Source organism: Pipistrellus kuhlii, unplaced genomic scaffold (genome assembly GCF_014108245.1).
Source record: "Pipistrellus kuhlii isolate mPipKuh1 unplaced genomic scaffold, mPipKuh1.p scaffold_m20_p_1, whole genome shotgun sequence".
Taxonomy (NCBI): domain Eukaryota; kingdom Metazoa; phylum Chordata; class Mammalia; order Chiroptera; family Vespertilionidae; genus Pipistrellus; species Pipistrellus kuhlii.
The window spans coordinates 140,242,960-140,257,621 of NW_023425404.1; the positions used below are offsets into that span (position 1 = coordinate 140,242,960).

Consider the following 14,662-nt stretch of genomic DNA (forward strand, 5'->3'; position numbering starts at 1 on the left):
CTTCAAATTAAGAATTTCTATAAATTGGTGTTATTAACACATTCTTAAAGGTTATTTTAAAACCATCAAAATCACTTAATGTCCCAGAAAAAAATTGGACATTTTTGTTTTATAAGTACATTGTTATTTTAAAAACCATTTAAAAATTGGAGTCCTTTGGTATGCTGAAGGGTATGTATTGCATTTAACAAGAAAGGGTAGATGACTTGGAGTATTTTTCACTATTGAAAATAATTGAACACACATGTGTGATATGAGAAACTTAGCATTAAAAGCAAATGAGACTGTTCTTTCTTAATTAATAACATTGCAGAATAATGTATCTAATTCAATGGGAGATCCATTGTGCTGTGTGCCCATTTAGATTTCTTTATATCATGCCTAAAATTATATTACAGTAGTCCCTGGTTTTGGCATATATATAGTTTTGAAATAGAATTTACTTGAAATAGTTCTGGCAAAAGAAATAGAAAGAGAGAGAACTTTAGACAAAATTGAAAAAGATAAAGAAGAAGAAAAAAAGCACTTAGGACAATTTCCAAAAATGCTATGTCAATAAGCATATTTATCTTTTTACCTTTTGTGTTGGAACTTTTATGTAGAGGCCTGGTGCATGAAATTAATGCACTGGGGGGTGGGGGGACTCAGCCCAACCTGCGCCCTCTTGCAGTCCAGGAGCCCTCTGGGATACCCAACTGTCAGCAGTCAGACATCCTTAGTGCTATTGCAGAGGCCAGAGAGGCTCATTCCACCACCACTGAGCTTGCCAGCTGTGAGCCCAGCCAATGGCTGAACTCTCCCCCTGTGGGAGCACACTGACTACAGGGGGCAGCTCATGTGTTGAGTGTCTACCCCCTTGTCATTAGTGTACATTCTAATTCCACTGTCAGGCTGAAACCTGCTCTCAGACATCCCCAGAGTGGTACTGGACTACGAGAGAGTACAGGTCAGGCCAGGGACCCCGCAGGTACACAATTGGGGCCAGAGAGTTTGGCCAGCCAGGGAAGGACCATGGAAGGGCTCCAGGGTGTGTCTGGCTTGTCTTGGTCAATCCCAATTGGCTGGACCCCAGCAGCAAGCTAACCTACCAGTCAGAGCATCTGCCCTCTAGTGGTCAATGCATGTCATAGCAATCGGTTCAGCAGTCTTGCATATCATTAGCATATTACACTTTGATTGGTTGAATGACCGACTGGCTGACTGGACACTTAGTACATTAGGCTTTTATTATATAGAATACAAGTGTATTACCAAGACCTGACAACTGTAATGAATATGTAGTAAGATCTACCTTGTCATGATTTAGCATATAGTGGTTTAATTCATGCTATTTTTTTATTTTCAAAAAGCAATCCGAGGACTACACATATGGCTTGGTCCAGTAACAGTGCTTTATATGTATTTATGAATACACTCAATTAAATTATTACATTATTGACTCTAGTCCTATAGACTTTAGTTTTTAATCCTGTTTGAAGATTGGAATCCCATATAGGGATATGTAACAATTCAAATCTGAATTTAGAAATACTCCTTCTTGCTGAGGAGGGGTTATGGCACAGTAGACAAATTAAAAACTGCAATTTACAAACAAGAACTGCCTGGAATTGTGTCTGCATCAGTGAACTTCCTGGCTTCGGGAAATTAAAATGTTATGCAGTCTGCAATTTTAGCACTTTCTCCTCATTAAAAAATCTACATGTCACACAGCTCTCCCTTAATTCTGACATACAGAGGAAGTGGCAGAAGTCTACGTGTAAATTGTGGTATAGACACGCTGCATCCCCAACCCCCCAGAATCCCAGGCACATTTAATGTGAGAAAACAATTTACTTTACAAATAGCCTTTTCCTGACTTCCGAATGATGTGTTTATGACTGCTAGGGCAGGCGTTGGAGAAGGTGCTTGTCAGTTTCCAGTGCAATTCTTGTCACCACAGCAGTTTGATAGGGAATGCAACATTGTGAGTATCAGGCAGTGCGTGCTTTTATCTGCAGTTTGGAAGAAGCTGATGTCATAGCTGCATCTATACAGTCCTTGATAGGTGTAAGGTCCCAGCTGGCAAATAAATTTCCTGCATGTGGACCGGCTGCCCGACACAGCGCTCTGCTGTCTCCAGGATAATGAGTGTGGTTTGCTTTTGCGTTTTCCCTTTCTGGTAAAGCATTTTCCTGCTTTTGAAAGCAGGGATGTGGTTAGAAACTGTAACCCACAGAAACCTGTTGAGCACCTCAGGAGCCCCCACATTGGGCTAGTGTGAGAGGACAGATGCAAGGTCTTCAGCTTCTGTGATGGAAAGGAAACGCCTAGGGGTTCAAGAAAGGTGCCACCTCTGACAACCACAGTGGAGTGTGAGCTCCTTCCAATCGCAGGGGTGCAGGGCCACGGCTCTCCATCACATTGTCTTCTGCCTCAAAGCCCAGCAGATGGGGTGATGTATGCTAGAAGAAATCAGCCTTTTCGGGACTCTGTTATTTCCCCACCAGATGTCTTTACTGCCATGGATTATAACGTCATTGCCATTGGATTTAATAGTTCATTATTCTTCTTAAGGAATATTGATGGGGATAGAGTCTACTTCATTAAAAACACTTGGGCAGCTGAACTGAGGGTTTGATTCAAATTGTTGAGTCAAATTTCAGCCATTAATTCTTCACCTACTGTGAGTCACTAGGTAAGACTTTTACATCCTGAGAGGTTAATTCCAAGCCATTCATTTTCAGAGGGCGTGGCTGTTGCTGTCAGGGAAAAAAGGCCAGTTTAGTCCGGAAGGCCTGCTAGCCTGTGAAAGCTGCAGCTTGAATGACCATGGCAATTTAGGCATCTGACATCAGTGATAAGCAAATGGTCTTTGCAATTTTTTTGGCAAGTCCTGGAATTTATGTATTCATTTATTTGGAGATCCTTAAGCCCCTGTCAATAGATAAACTCTCAGAAGAGTGGTAAATTATAATAAATGACCTGAGTGTCTTTGACAAACCTGACCTTTGACATCATTAGTGCAGTCCTGATGGGCTGGCTAGATAAGAACTGACCTAAAAGGAAAAAAACAAAACCTGGACATGCTTATTCTGAATGGCCCTGGGGGTTTTCAGTAAGAACATTTGCATCAGAAGAAATGTAACCCGAGTGAGGAAAATCACATATTTTGGCTCAGGGTAAAAAGAAAAGACCAAGCAGCTAGGTTGAGGAGATGGGAAAAGATTAACGATTCTTCTTAACTCTAAGATCATAAAAATGAGAACAGATCTTTTGAAGTGCTCAAGTATACTTCAGATAGATGGATATAACTCAAACTCACCAAAAATTTGATGATTTAAAACATGTATTTTTATAGAAGACAATGCTTTTTTATAGACTATAATTATAATTTATATTCAAACCCCCATATAGTATATTAATTATCCTCTATTTTTAAATTCTCCCAATATCATAAGTCAATTCATGTGTATTAAGATCATCAAAGCAGCTCCATATTGGAATATAATGAGTAAATATGGAAGGCAGGCAGGAACGCTTTATAAAACTCCACCCATCTTCCCTTGGCTAGGAATTTGATAACTAATCTAAAGAAAGAGAGTTTTAATTCCTAATTTTTGTGGACATAAATACTACTGTATCACATGTATTTTAGTAAAAAGGAATTGCAGACATAATTTTATTCATTTTCTACTTAATGCATTGACTTTAGGCCCTGGCATATATTGCTTCTGACTCCCATACTTTATAATCAAGAGCTAATTAAACCAAACAGCATAATGATGTCCAGACATCCTTCTGGACAACCATCCGGATGACCTTCTGGATGAAGCCAGGGCTGCAAGGGCCGGCCAAGGCAGCTGGGGCTGCGAGGACCTGCAAGGGCCTGTGGGGGCTGACTGGGCTGTGAGGGCTGAGCCCCTTGCATGAATTTTGTTCACCTGACCTCTAGTCTACTATGACCATGCAGAAGCAAACTTGAGCTGAGTTTAATCTAATAAAACTAAAAAAATACAAAAAATAAAAATAAATAACCTGGCATACAGTACTTTTGATAAGCCTCTAATCATTGCTCTTTCTTGTAAAGGAAGAAACGGAGGTGTAAAACTGAAACAGCCCACCCAATGTCCACTATAATTAGGGCAAGAGCCAACATTGGAACCCAAATCAGTCACATTTTGAAATACTTTTTTTTTTTTTATGTGCACTCTTAAATGGTGGAAACAATTGGCTATCAGCTTTTTATTGCTTTAAAATATGATTTTCTTCTGATGTGTAGTGTCCTTCCAATTTTTGATGTTTATTCCTTTTATCACATTGGTATCATTTGAGGAAAGCAATGTTTCTCTTTTAAATATTTATTTACTGCGGGGTTTTACCTCTTCCCTTGCCCGCACTTGAGACAATCCAAATCTACAGTCAACACAGATGTGAATGGGGCCACCCAGAGTTGAAAAATTCCAAACTTCCACTTCTTGAGCTTTACTGCCAAGAAGGTGAAATAAAATTTCAGTTCCAAATTTTTTGGTAACTTTAAAACATCTCACCTCAACTTTGGGATTTTGTTTCCTCATCTGAAAATGCTGGAATAAATAGCCTCTTAAAATGGCATCTTGAGCGTCAGTGACATGGCTTCCTGGCACTCAGTATCTGAGACAGCCTCCTCTTACTCTGTCTGTTCATGTCTTCACTTAACTTTTCTCCACAGTAAAACTCCACCCAACATCTATTCTCCCAGATCAGGGAAATCTCTCCATCGGAAAGTATATGTTCTTTAAAATTACAAAAAAACAACACAACAATACCAACCCCCCCCCCCAAAAAAAAACACACAAATAAAGTAGAAGGTCATAGAACATGAGCATGTTCCATAGTAGATGCACTAGCGTGGCCTAATGGCAGTGGCTAAGGCTACTGAAATCAATGGGCAAGCAAGCCTCATTGAGTGAGTAACCATCTATTCTCCCAGATCAGGGAAATCTCTCCATCGGAAAGTATATGTTCTTTAAAATTACAAAAAAACAACACAACAATACCAACCCCCCCCAAAAAAAAAAAAAAACACACACAAATAAAGTAGAAGGTCATAGAACATAAGCATGTTCCATAGTAGATGCACTAGCGTGGCCTAATGGCAATGGCTAAGGCTACTGAAATCAATGGGCAAGCAAGCCTCATTGAGTGAGTAACCTCAGCCTTCACTCACTAAATGCCACTAATAACCCCCTGATCATTATGGCAATCAAAGAACACATCCCCTGCCCCATTTTCAAATACCCCTTTTAGGAGTGGCACTGACTCTGGTTGACAAACCGTTTTAGCATCAAGTTTCACTCTGGTCTTGGACATTTGCTTCTGAAACATGCCACTATATTTTTTGCTAGAATCCACAAAGGCCAGGAAATAAACCTCTTTAAAAGGAGAGGGTGAAAAAGTACACAGTACTTAGAAGAGTGCATTGCTCATGGTTTCTCAGAAAAACTGGGCTTCTTGTCTCTATAATTACTAGGGGATCTGAAATTCAAACAAATGTCCTAAGGTCACTCATTAAATAATAGGTTGCCTTGACTCTACAAATAAAATCCATTAAGAGCCCAGTATCTCAATGTACTTATAATGTGCAAGCTAATGTTATTAATACAGTTGCCATTTATTGATTGCTTGCTATGTACCAGCATTTTACAAATCTCATTTCTCCTTTTCACAACTGTATGGAAGTGATTCTCCCCTGTCTCCTTACACAGATGAGAAAACTGATGGTTTGGGAAGTGCAGTTGTTTGACCAAGTTCTCATGGTGAAGGAATGGGCAGAGCTAGGATTCAAACAGAAGTCTACACACTTGAAGAACTCAATTTCACTACCTTGGCCAAGAGCCACGGTGCTTTTTCACTTGGCCTTTCTTTCAAGAAGTAGGAAAAGTAACTGAAATCCCTAACTTATGAACCAGGCTACTGATAGTGACACGGAAAACAATTATTTTGTACGGTTTTCTGCCGGAGATATTATTTTTCATTATGGCTGGGTCTACTCTCAGCAGGGGCACCTCATTAGCAGAAGAAAATGGCCCCTGTTGTTCTGTGAGAGATGGAGAAGTTGTAAAAACAAACACTAGAATGTGCTTCTGTTCCCCTTGTTTAAGGGAGGGAACAGTCAGCCCTTCTTTTCTGACTCCCAGCTTCCCTCGTAATGGTTGAGTTTTCTGGTGGCAGAAGTGTTTTGAAAAGGATGGAAAACGTTTCACCAAGCTGCCCTCTGAAACCCTTTGTCAGTGTTCCCATAACGGAGTATTTTGGGGTGTTGACCCACTGGTGAGGATGCTGAGCACTGCTGTTTTAAATATGCCCATGTAGGAAAGTAACAGTTTGCCTAGATTGGTCCTAAATGGTTATGAGGAATAACTGTTAGTGAGACTTTTCTTAATTTTATCTTCCAGCAAACTCAAATGCAAACATCCCATCAAATATATTGATATCACTATTGATAGACATCTCCCAAGCCAGGTGTTGTAGAAACCATCCATAAGATGATGCCACGTTGCTGTCCATGGAGAAACTCAAATGATCTTTTCAAAATTACATTCAATTGCAGGATTTGCCCTTCATTTAAAATAAATTCTAGATACCTTGTCATGAACTCCCGGGCCTATATGAGCTTGCTGCTGCTCACCCCTCTGAGTGGCCCTTTGTCTTCTCACTCACTGGCCTCAAACCACTCTATTCTGATGCCAGAACTTTTGCATTTACTGTCCCTCTTCATGGAGCATCGTTCCCTCCTGATCTTGATTTGGCTGATTCTTTCTCATTGTTCAAGTTTCAGCTCAGACTTTCTTTCAACAAAAAATTGTCACTTGATCCCCCAAGTTTGCCATCCTTTTATGTCCAATCACATTGTATTCTTTTGTTTTATTTTTTAATCACTTTTTTTTTTTTTCAGAATTTGAAAGGATCTTAATTTGCCATTTTATTTTCCTGTTTGTTTTTCTGCTAAACTAGAATGAAAGTAGGGAGGGACTTTTCCCATCTCACTTGTCATTGTACCCCTATGGCTAGTATAGAACCAGCATATATTAAGATTCAAGATAATTTGTTGGATGAATGAATGAGTGAATGGATGAATGGATTCCAGTTCTGTGCCTGCAGTGAAATATAAGACTCAGATAAATACCAAAAGGCACAAAAATGTTTATGGAGTGGTCCAGATCTACATAAATGTGGGAAAGTTGAGATAAAATCAAAATGATAAAACAAAATTTATTATTCCCTGGCTAGACTATCAAAATCAGGGACTCTATTGGGAAGTAGGCATAAAAGCCAAGAAAACCCGGAACGGCTTTACAGGGAGAGATTTCAGCCCATGCTCTGTTTCTCTGGAAGTTGGCTTCTCCCTTTATGAGCTCCAGCTTCTCTGAGCAGGCCTCACAATCCTTATCAAAATGGTGATCATCAAAAATCATGCCCAAATATCCTAGTTTGCACTAATTTCCGTGCCCCCTCGCCAGCCAAAAATATGTATCTCCTGGCATTCCTCTTTAACATCATCCCTACCAAAAGGACAACATTAGTGATCTGGGCTTCTCTCCTAGCAGTGAACTTGTATTGTCTTGAGTCTTTGAGGCTCAGAAATAAATAACCTTTTCTCTAGTGCCTGAATATGTCCCAGATGCCCTATTATTGAGTTCACAGAATACAAATGGAAAAGTGTTATTACCAGGCAGAAGCTTTTAAAATGAAAATCAGACCTAATACATGGACTCAGACACCTGGAGTAAGGAATATAATATTTATAAAACTGAGTTGGAGGTTGCAATCATTGCTCTAAAGTAAAGCATTAAATATTAATTCAAAGCAAACCTGTCTGTGCTGCAGCAAACCTCTCTTTCATTACTTCCCCCAAATAGGTAAATAGCTTGTAAGAACCGAGTGCTCTGCAAACTACCAAAAAATCTACCTGAGGCACGATTTAGAATTAAAGCATTACACACCTTTAATTTTGAACCAATTAATTGTGATTCTTGTAGATCCTCTACATGCCTGCCCTTGGGTAATACTAGGAACGTTTAATGCTTCTTATTCATCTCCATTTGATTAATCCAAACAGTGCCAGATCATTTGATTAACTCATGTTGCGGCATATTAAATATTAGAAAACTGCAGAAGCCAGTTACGAGTTGTACATTTTCAATTTCCACAATTTTTTTTTCATTTCAAACAGTTCATGTTTCATATTTTTTAATCTTTTCTGCTAATCTTCTACTTCATATTGGTATTTTTATTAATAATTATGACTACTGTTTCCTATCTTGAGATATACTATTGCTAAAAGGAATGAAAAATAAGATTGCTAGTTATTTCTGCCTTTACTGTTGAGATGAGGTTTCTATGTTGCCCGATCTACACCATTCCTTTGAAGCCCTGAAATAAATAACCTTGTAATCTCTAGGCCCTATTGATTTTTTAATGATTTCAAATAAAAAGTTTCCAGTTTCCATTGCATTGACAAACTGCTCGGATTCCCATTAAATGGAGGGGGCAGGAAACGACAACAAAAAATCCAAAAAAGGGACTCCGAAATGGAGCAGAGAGAGGTGGCGGAGGCTCAGCTCAGTAAATGGGTACTTAACCTTTGACCAATGACGACAGGTCTCCTTTAGTTCTATTAGACCAAGAGCAAGCTGTTATGATTTAATAAAATAAAAAAAACTGTTTGGAGCTTTACTGAATATGTCCTGGGAATTAAAGCATATGGCAGGGATAAGGAAAAAAGATTTGCCTTATGCTAATGACCCATGATGTCTGAAATAAATTAGATCCATTAGAGTTATGCTCAATAAAAGAAAGACTTTAAGCACTCCAAAGTTAGTGACTCGAGACCAGTTTTTGCTCTGAAATTCAATCTGCCTACTTATTAATTCTTCCTGAGACTCCAGAGCAGAAAGGAGATGCAAAAGCATAGTTCTATACTGAACCTGAATTTTAAAGGACCCCGAGGTGATTTTCCTTTTCTTTTCGTTAACCATCTTTCATGCTTTTTATTTTGTGTTCCTTGTTGATTTGATTTTGTTCCTATTTTTGTTTCATTTTTTGTTTCTTTTCAAGGTTTCATTTATCCTATTTCAACTGAACAGAGAACGCAGAATGAATATGGATTTTCTTGTAAGTCTGATGTTTGGTTTTTATGTTGCCGAATAATCTTTTAACGTTATTGCCCCCAGTTCAAGTTTACCTTTCCTTAGATCACAGATGTGCACACAGGAAATAGGTGCCTAATATATTCGAACACGAAAAGCAAATTAGATTTTCACCGCGAAAGAGAAGAAAGGGTCATTTCGAGTCTCTGCCAGCTTTCAAACCTATCAGCCTACATCCAAAGCTTGGGTCCAGTAGCTGACAAAACATATTGTAAAAAATGCTGATGTAAATAGAAGGCTGGGTTAAAATGCTAAAAAAAAAAAAAAAAAAAAAAAAAAAAAAAAAGTAAAGGGTTGAGAACATGCGTTAGAAATCATGAATGTTAAATAAGTAATTGCAGCCTGGTAAAATAAAACTCTAAGCATTTTGATATCATATTCAGACCAGAGTTCAGAAACCTGCTGCAGGGCCTAGGACAGGATCCAGCAGACTGAAGTCAGCACTTTGAAAGCAAAGCCCACACAACCAAGCGTGCTCAGGACGGATGCCACTAGTTTTCTGAAAAGATCTGTGCATACGAACTTGATTGATAGGAAAGCGGATATTTTGGACACTTTGGGAAAAACAGTGGTTTAAAAAGAAGAAAAAAAAATAATCCTGTCACATACAGTGCATTTAAATACAAAATTCTAAAAGAGATGCAGTGATCTTTCAACAGATAATTTTTTTATACTGCCAGTGCTTCCAAGAAATCATGACAGGACCCTGTAGGTGGTTCCCTGAGCCACTGGCAATTTGAATGAAGTCATTTCACTGTGTAAAGCTTGTGTCTAAGAGACTTAGGAGAGAGCAGTGGTTCCTCAGCTCTCTGACCTACAAATCTGCACTCCCCCCAATGCATGTAGATATAAAATTGAGCATCAAAAGGCTGTTGACCACCTGAAGTACCTGTTTAGTCACCTCCTTTACAATGAGCCAAGAAGCTTCTGTTAACGTTGCTGAACATTTTTGTTGGTCCCAGAAAACTAAAAACAGATTAAAGATGTCAATAGGATTCCAGAAAGGTTTACTTTTGTTTGTTTTATTTTCTTTATCACCTTTTGCCGTTGGATCAAAGCATGTTCTATGCCACCAAGGCAACATGTAATATTTACAAGAATTTTCTTCTCTGTTTATGCAGAAACAGCCCCCTCCCCACCCCCAATCCCATCTGACCACACACTGTGTTGGTCAAATGCTTAATTGCCTTCAGGGCTAGTCAGACCTTTCTGATCACTGAACCAGGCCTTTATCTTACTTCATACACCGTAGAGCTGTATTTTATTCCAGTAATGAGTAGCTCAAATGTAATCTCTGACAGGAGACCGTGAGAAGCTCTGTATAAAAGTCCGAGTTACCGGGGGTGACCCTTGCTCCTCAGAACTGGGAATTCTGAAAGCACACCTTTCAGGTCCAACATATTTGCCCCTAATATTTGCTTTGCGTAGTTATGCCATTTCCACCCACCCACTCACTGATTTAGGGGAAAGTGAGAAGAGTGCTACAGAGAGTTATTTTATGACTTGGAAGGATTCTAGGAAAACACTCTGGTTCAATAAATATACAGATTCAGAACATGCCAGATATTTCTAGCAGAGGGTTTATGTTTATGTTTTGAGAGAACTATCAGTGAATTCAAGCCACCTTCCAAACTTTCCACCTGAAATTTGCAATAAGCTTTTTGTCTCCTATGGGTCAGGAAGGTTTCTTTTGATGCCTTGGAATAAACGATCTGTTATGGTGCCCCATTTAAGACAGATGAGTGGGTGGATAGATGCCGAGTAGGGAAGGAAAAGAAATCAGGAATAATTTTCCATTGAAAGGCCACAGTTGTATTTTATAGCTTTTGGATTAGATTTGAAATTAACCTATAAAAAAGGACAATAAATGTCTGAGAAAATTATAGCAATACGTATGTCTACTGAGAGAAATGTCTCTAACCAGTTGGCCCAATGTCTCCTTCTCCCGTCTAGCTGCTCCCGATTCAGATGACATTGCTCTGTATGTTGGCATCGTGATAGCAGTGATTGTTTGCCTGGCCATTTCTGTGGTTGTGGCCCTCTTTGTGTATCGAAAGAATCACCGTGATTTTGAATCTGATATTATTGACTCTTCGGCACTCAATGGAGGCTTTCAGCCTGTGAACATTAAGGCAGCAAGACAAGGTCAGTTGGCATTGAACTTCACATCTACAACTTATGCAAATATGTAACCTCCCTGTGTGGCTTTAAAATCAGTGAAATAGCCAGTTCAGCTCCATGAAGTTAGGGAGGTAGATCTATTTTGTTAATTACTGTATTAACTTCATTCGCTTATGTTGGAGTTGACAAGGTGCATGAATCTTGTTTTTTATTATTATTATTATTATTATTATTATTCTCTAACAGGTTTCTCTGTCATACTTTTTAGCTTTTATTTGAAAAGTATATGGACTGTTCGATTCTTGCATCCCCTTTTTTATCTTTTGACAGGACACCTTGTATTGCTACAAATACAGTGGTGTACGGATGAACCAAAATCCAGTAGATACAATGGAGGCTATTATCTGTAGTCACCTGGGGGAGATGGGGAGGGCCTCACAATCTAGGATTCTCCTCTGATGAAATCATTAAATACCTTCAGAGCAATGAGTAGGCTTCAAGGCAAAATACAGAATCTGTCTATTTATTTTCAGCCAATAATAAAATGGATTCTTGTCACCTAATTGCCTTGTTTTTAAGAGTCCATACATCTCTAATAGTTGCTGAGTTTCTTTGCCTTTGACTCAGAAAGTGTCAGGGGAAGACTGACTAATGTAAGTTGACTGGATGAAGTATTTGAATAGATTCCTTTTCTCTTTCAGATCTCCTGGCAGTACCTCCAGACCTCACATCAGCTGCAGCCATGTACAGGGGGCCTGTCTATGCCTTACACGATGTCTCGGACAAAATCCCCATGACCAACTCTCCAATTCTGGATCCACTGCCCAACCTGAAAATCAAAGTGTACAACACCTCAGGTGCTGTCACCCCCCAGGATGACCTCTCTGAGTTTGCATCAAAGCTGTCCCCTCAGATGACCCAGTCCTTGTTGGAGAATGAGGCCCTGAACCTGAAGAGTCAGAGCCTGGCAAAGCAGACTGATCCATCCTGTACTGCGTTTGGCACCTTCAACTCCCTCGGGGGCCACCTTATTGTTCCCAACTCAGGTAATTCCTAAAGGTTTTAAAACACAAAGATAGAGTTTTACAACATTTTTTTCCTGTACCAAAATCTTTTTTGTTTGTTTTTTGTTAGGCCTGAAAAGTTAAATATAGGCTACCTAACCCAACTCTACTTTCAGTGTAAATCTACATTCCTTCAGACAAAAGCAGCAAAACCATTCATCTTCCTGCAACCAATTCTGGAAACACTTCCTCTATAAATATTATGCTCACAACTTTCTGCCCAAGTGTCATTTAGAACTGTCATTGACCTTCTTTTAACAGAGCTTCACAAGGCACATCCAGCCAGAAGCTCTCGCTGTTGTCAATGCACTTAAACAGGACAAATTAATTAGAAAACGTATCAGTTGGTTCAGTTCCAAATCATTAGAGGAAGCAATACTTCAGAACACTAATTTTTAGATGATCAGAGGACATCCTACTAGACATCCAGTCATTATTTATTAACTCTTTATTACACAGTCTTTAGCCTCAAGGTTTTAGAAGATACTTTCCTGCTTCTGATATAGCTATCTAGAACCACAGCTTCCACGTGTGTCCTTTGGTACTATTATTTAGTTTTTAGTTTACTGTTGAGTTATCAGCCTCGAGAGAATAAGCCTCATAAAGGTCTTAAATTATGAGTTTAAGTTAGTGACTGATAGTGTGATGGTTAAACATTGGCATTCATAAGTCAGTAATAGTAATAAGTTTGGAACTATGGAGTCATAAGAGAGTTAATGGATTCCACTGTGAATCACACTTCAGTCTTTGGACAAAACTGAGTATTTTGCAAATGCAACATTAAGAAACAATTTTTTTTTATGTAACATAAGAAAACCATATAATGTGTCACCAGCCATACAGCCCACATAGAAAACCAATTGGTCTTTATGGTCTGGATATGAACATGTCTTTGATTATTTCTCTAATTTAGTCCCCCAATGCCTTGGTAATTTTCACCCCATATCTTTAAAAGTATACCTTAAGAAATTGAAATAGTTGATGAAATATTATTTTTTCTATACATTTTACATAGTAGTGATAATATAGTATATGATATGCTTTCTTTACCTTTTTATCATTAAGTTTTATCCTCTTGTATGTGCATTAAAAACCATTATTTTAAATATATTTTAATAGTCTATCAAATGGATAGGAAAACATATCCTTTATAACTCTTCATTGTTTAAACATATTATTCACAAGACAGTGTGTTTTTTTTTTAATTATATTCACTGAAGTCTACCTTTTCTCCCCATTTCTACACATGAGATCTTTTCATAGATTAATTATTATAGAGGCTTCTCAACTGAAAAGGAGAAAACAGCATATGCTAAATACTTTCTATGTACTAAGCAAAGGTGATTTACATACACAGTTTTATTTAAAAGAGTAACAATAGTTCCCTAAAGTATGTCAGGCCTTCTTCCTGTTATTTTACATCCATAATTTTATTTCATCCCCATAACACATACCCAGGTACATTTTACTGTTCCCATTGGAAAAAAGAACAACGCGGAGGCGTGGTAGCCTGAGGTGTGGCCTGGCTGCTTCAATAGCCCATTCCCTGCACCAGTGTGACACTGCACGTCCCACAGTGGCACAGCCCTCACACTACTCGCCTTCTCAGGAAAGCCAGGCCTCAACATTTCCAACCAGTTTTACACAGGACTTGAATTCCTACTTCTCCTCAACTCTCCATTCTTTCATCTCCAAACTTTCCAATGTGCTCAGGCAATTTTTCTTATTGCCCTGTGCTCATTTAGCGCATTCCACTTCCTTGCTAGTTAAATTACAAGCTTTTCAAAGGTAAGAACCCTTTTATTTCTTGGCATTCACAACAATGCCAAAACTCTGTACTCACAATGCTGCTCCATAAATTTTTAGTGAGTTGGAATAAGCTGCCTTTATTGGAATAAAATCATGAAGCTGAGTACCTTCAGGTTGCTGCCCACTCTGAATTTCTCTTTGAGGTGACGCTGCAACAGAACAGGCCAGTGGTTCTTGCAGTGTGGTCTACAGGCAACAATCTTGGCATCACCTAACAGCTTGTTACAGCTGCAAGCGTGTATATATCAATAGTTCTTTTTTTTAAATATATTTTATTGATATTTTACAGAGAGGAGGAAGGGAGAGAGATAGAGAGCTAGAAACGTCGATGAGAGAGAAACATCGACCAGCTTCCTCTTGCACACCCCTTACTGGGGATGTGCCCACAACCAATGTGCATGCCACTGACTGGAATCGAACCTGGGACCTTTCAGTCCACAGACCGACGCTATGCTCTACCACTGAGCTAAACCGGTTTCGGCAAGTTCTGTTAGAACTGGG

At 38.9% G+C, this 14,662-nt stretch overlaps 1 protein-coding gene across 2 annotated transcripts in view; it reads left to right on the forward strand.

The window, feature by feature from the left end:
- UNC5C (unc-5 netrin receptor C) overlaps nt 1–14,662 on the forward strand; it is a 370,938-nt gene that overhangs the window by 304,166 nt on the left and 52,110 nt on the right. The window contains exons 8-10 of one of the 2 annotated variants that reach the window (XM_045570659.1): nt 9,076–9,132; nt 11,121–11,312; nt 11,990–12,334. In XM_045570659.1, the coding sequence (XP_045426615.1) occupies nt 9,076–9,132; nt 11,121–11,312; nt 11,990–12,334 (594 nt within the window). The remainder of the gene's footprint in view (nt 1–9,075; nt 9,133–11,120; nt 11,313–11,989; nt 12,335–14,662) is intronic. The other variant, XM_045570666.1, reaches the window with a different exon arrangement.